The sequence below is a fragment of the Acanthisitta chloris genome, unplaced genomic scaffold (genome assembly GCF_000695815.1).
Source record: "Acanthisitta chloris isolate BGI_N310 unplaced genomic scaffold, ASM69581v1 scaffold1469, whole genome shotgun sequence".
NCBI classification, from domain to species: domain Eukaryota; kingdom Metazoa; phylum Chordata; class Aves; order Passeriformes; family Acanthisittidae; genus Acanthisitta; species Acanthisitta chloris.
Genome location: NW_008689553.1, coordinates 1 through 1,599, shown reverse-complemented (window position 1 = coordinate 1,599; position 1,599 = coordinate 1). Strand labels below are relative to the sequence as shown.

The 1,599-nt window shown below is 35.3% G+C and overlaps 1 protein-coding gene across 1 annotated transcript in view; it reads right to left on the bottom strand.

Moving 5' to 3' along the window:
* Nucleotides 1-1,580, bottom strand: part of LOC103808635 (chromodomain-helicase-DNA-binding protein 1-like) — a gene marked incomplete at both ends in the record, with an annotated part of 4,758 nt that extends 3,178 nt beyond the window's left edge. The window contains 2 exons of the mRNA XM_009081429.1: nucleotides 10-198; nucleotides 1,393-1,580. Coding sequence (XP_009079677.1) covers nucleotides 10-198; nucleotides 1,393-1,580 — 377 coding nt within the window. The remainder of the gene's footprint in view (nucleotides 1-9; nucleotides 199-1,392) is intronic.
* Nucleotides 1,581-1,599: the final 19 nt, after the last annotated feature.

Here is a 1,599-nt window from a genome sequence, read left to right as displayed (position 1 = left end):
ATTACTTACTTGTAATATTGCTTCTGCAATGCACTCATTTCTATCCTCAAAATTTGTTCAACCTTAGCAGGTAAAGACTTTTCTACATCTTTTTTAACTCTTCTGAGTAGAAATGGTTCAAGTTCTTTGTGAAGACTTGCATAACCAAATTCTCTCCCTTTCCCGTGCTCCTCTTCAAAATCTTCCCAGGAATAAAATCTTCAAAATAAAAAGAATAAAGGTAAAATAATGACATGCCATGAACACAGACACACAAAGACCATAAATATACCAAGTGCACAAACACATATGGACTTCTCTTTACCACTCCCCTCTGGTTTTATTAAGTAAGTTTCTCAATTTGCATCTCACAAGAAATTCCAAATATTTTGTCTGCAAACAGGGGAATGGAAATTAACAAACCTTTGCAGAATGAAAATTCAAACCAAACTACTCAATTTTAATTTCTCCAGTGAAAACTCAACATTTTAATTTTCTACATGGAAACCAAGTAGAAGGATGCAAAAATTCCATTATATTTCTCAAGAGCAGTACGAAAAAACAGTTGTATAGGTGGAGGAAGTGCAAGAGGACAGACCACATACCTTTTGCAGCTTGTATGGGCTATCTTAAACATGATTATCCTTTGGTATGTGCTAACAGACTAAAAGAATGCACTTTGTGATCAAATGAAGAATAGGTGCCAGACAACAAACTTACTGGTTTTGTTTTTAAGGTTCTGAAAAAGTCAATATAATGCGTAGCTCTGAAACTAATTGGAGCTACAGTGCTTTGTATTTACAAGATATCTGAAAGGAACGCATGCTCTTATTTATTCCAGACAGAAACAGAGGTCAGTATAGAATAACATCAATACAGTAAATCTATTCTATGCAAACCATGAGGGCAAGTTGGCTGCCTGAATGATAGAATCATAGAAGATCCTGAGTTGGAAGAGACCCACAAAAATCATCGAAGTCCAACCACCCCAAGAATCACACCATATGCCTGAATGAACTACTGGATATCAGGGATTGTGGTATAATCTTGTATTCATTCATGGTACTAACAATAAAGACTACATCCTCAGCCCCATTCTATTTCCATGTGATTTTCCTTTTAAATTAAGATGAAGCATGTTTTCAGGGTTCTGAGCCATAGATCAATCCATCTTTTTTCTGGACTGCTAAAACAGAAAAAGTGACAGCTGCTACCAAAACAATTTATCAAGAGCAGCATGAAATTAAATATGTGCATCTATTTTATAAAAAAATAAAAAATATGTAAAGTATTTCACAATGCAATTCTTTATCTGTACTGATTCTCTGATCACTACAATATTTGACCATATGAAACTTGACCCAAAAAAAAAAAACCAAACCCCCGACAAAAAATCCCCATCACATTCCTTACTTTGCTGGCATGATGAAGTGCAGCAAAGACCAAAGCTCTTTGAGGGAGTTTTGCAGAGGGGTTCCAGTAATAAGAAGACGATGATTAGACTTAAAGTCTATTAAAGTCTTGTACAGAAGTGAATCATCATTTTTTAAACGATGAGCTTCGTCAACTCCTATAAATACCCAATTCAGACCACCGAGGAATGACTTCAAGATATTGGGG